The 2,289-nt window shown below is 45.6% G+C and overlaps 1 protein-coding gene across 1 annotated transcript; it reads right to left on the bottom strand.

The window, feature by feature from the left end:
- Nucleotides 1-170: 170 nt before the first annotated feature.
- On the bottom strand, nt 171-2,123 carry Pmar_PMAR027351 (hypothetical protein; the record flags this gene model as incomplete). Its single annotated transcript, XM_002776919.1, has 2 exons — nt 171-1,150; nt 1,207-2,123. Coding segments are annotated over 2 exons (1,897 nt in total), but the record flags the coding sequence as incomplete, so codon positions are not given.
- Nucleotides 2,124-2,289: the final 166 nt, after the last annotated feature.

Raw genomic sequence — 2,289 nt, 5'->3', positions numbered from 1 at the left:
ATTCCACATAGCCAGCAAGAGATCCACAGGGTTAGCGTCAAACCAAGAGTCAGTACCCAGTCTTCTCCTAATTCTCTGGCTAATAATAGGGCTCACACAATCAGTGAGATACAACAAATGAATCCTCGCAATTGTCAAAGAGGAGCGATTCAAATTGTCTACAATCTCACGTTGTACTTCATGCCAAGATCTCGAATCACTTGCACCCTGATAGGGCCCTCCTTGGAGCTTCTTGATCTGGCTCACCAGCTTCTCAGAGGCCTGAGTCACTCGGTGCTTAACAAACTCTAATTGAGCTTCATTAATAGCCAAATCATCAGAACCAATAGGTAGATCAGCAGGTCTCTCCTTCTGCCACTGAGGAGGCAGTAACCAGAAGGACTTCAAATATCCATACCGTGGCATACGGTAACCCATATTCAAACGAACTTGGGCTTTCTTAGCATTAATAGGGGCGATGGTCTTCAGATTTTCAGACAATACTGACTCCACCTGACTCACTATACGAGAGTTGATAGAGTCATTATCACCCCCTCTAGGCCTTCCATCATTGAAGGCTAGCGGATAATCTTCTTGAACCATCTTAAAATTGCCATCAGGTTGCCTACACAGTGTTACTCTCTCCCCATAGGGAGGAGTTCTACCGTAAGGTTCCCCTACCTGGCCAGCAACACTTGGGGTCGTTGGAAATGACTCCAGGTTACCATGGTAGGTCCCAGCAGTACCCACAGTGGTACTCTGGCCTTTCCTACCACCTTCAAGGGCATCAGGTGCCACTACTCGTTCTTGGTGACGTTCAGGACCATTACTAGAGTAGATTCGGCCTCTACTAGGGTCACTATAGTCATAGTGCCACACCTTTCGAGGATCACCCAGCGAACCATTGGGCATTTCCGAGTTAAAGGCCTTACCCTGCACATACCCAGCCCCTTGCTCTGTAGTTGCTTTAGACCCACCACCAGAACCAACGGGGTTGAAGGAAAAGGTCGGACTCTCCTGCCCGTACAAAGGCATACCATATTCAGAGGTAGCATTCGGCGCCACAGGAAGACCTTGGTCATGACTGCTACGACCTACATCACGACCAATAGGCTCTCCATTACCATTCAAGCTAAAGGCAGAGCCAGTACGTTTTCTCAACGTAACATGCCTATCATAAGGACTCCTCAAGTCGTTATTACTACCAATAACCTGTTGAGCTCCTACACGATGATCGTGTCACGATCAGGACTTAAATCAAAAGCTTGAGCACCCTGCACCGTCTTCACAGTAGGCCTTCCCATATTCGTCAATTTGAGATCAATAGCCTCAAGACGACAATCAAACCTAGAAGTCACTTCATTGTGTTGACGGTCACGATCATCCAAGCAAATCTTCACAGCGTTAAAGTTATCATTAGTAGCAGTCCTCAACTCCTCTATAGAGTTATAAACCTTCTCGTCTAACGCACCCACCGAGGTAGATAATTCTTTACGTAGGCGGGCATTCTCAACATCGATAGACTCCTTATGCTTATCAATCACGTTTATCAGAGTCGAGTGAGCAGCACTGTTTTCTTGCCGCATCCTCTGAAATTCAGAGGCCAAGAATTCAGTAAACTGGCCACCTTTCTCCTCAGAACCAACAATACTCTCAACAGCTTTGTTAGCAGAATCATAATCAAAGCCCGATGAGACCAGACCCTTAGAGGAGAGACCACCCTCTTTACCAGTACTACCCGCATCCTCCGGCAAATCACCATCCAAAGGTGGTGATTCCTTTGGTGCATCATCATTTTCTTCTCGAGGCTCATTAAGGACATCATAAGAAGCCTGCAATCCCGTGGACATAGCTTGAGGCTCTTCTACATACGGGGTTCCAAATACTTTGCGATACACGTTCAAGAAAAGGCCCTTCTCTACTGAGTTTAATAAACATTTATCATTCTCATAGACATAAGCAGCCATTTCTTGAATAGATCCACCCGGATTAGGAATATTCCGTATCGTAACAATAGCTTCAAGTTGAGTCCTTCCAAGATTAGCCAATAACATAGGGCTCCAACAAGGAGCTGCTACCATTTGTTGGGAGCCGTTCTGGGCCTCTTTGTCAATGTTCTCAATGTCACGAGAAGATACACTCATCCCACTCGATTAACACAACCAGTCGATAATACCAATTAATACTAATGGATAGATAATAATCAACCCACCAAGCCTTGGGTTGCAACGATAGTACTTCACGTAAGGATGGTCCAACCAGTAAGGACCACAAACCAATAAAAGAACTCTTAATCTTATCTACACTTCA

The sequence above is a fragment of the Perkinsus marinus genome (assembly GCF_000006405.1).
Source record: "Perkinsus marinus ATCC 50983 genomic scaffold scf_1104296952788, whole genome shotgun sequence".
Lineage (NCBI taxonomy): Eukaryota > Perkinsozoa > Perkinsida > Perkinsidae > Perkinsus > Perkinsus marinus.
This window is presented reverse-complemented; position numbering and strand designations above follow the sequence as displayed.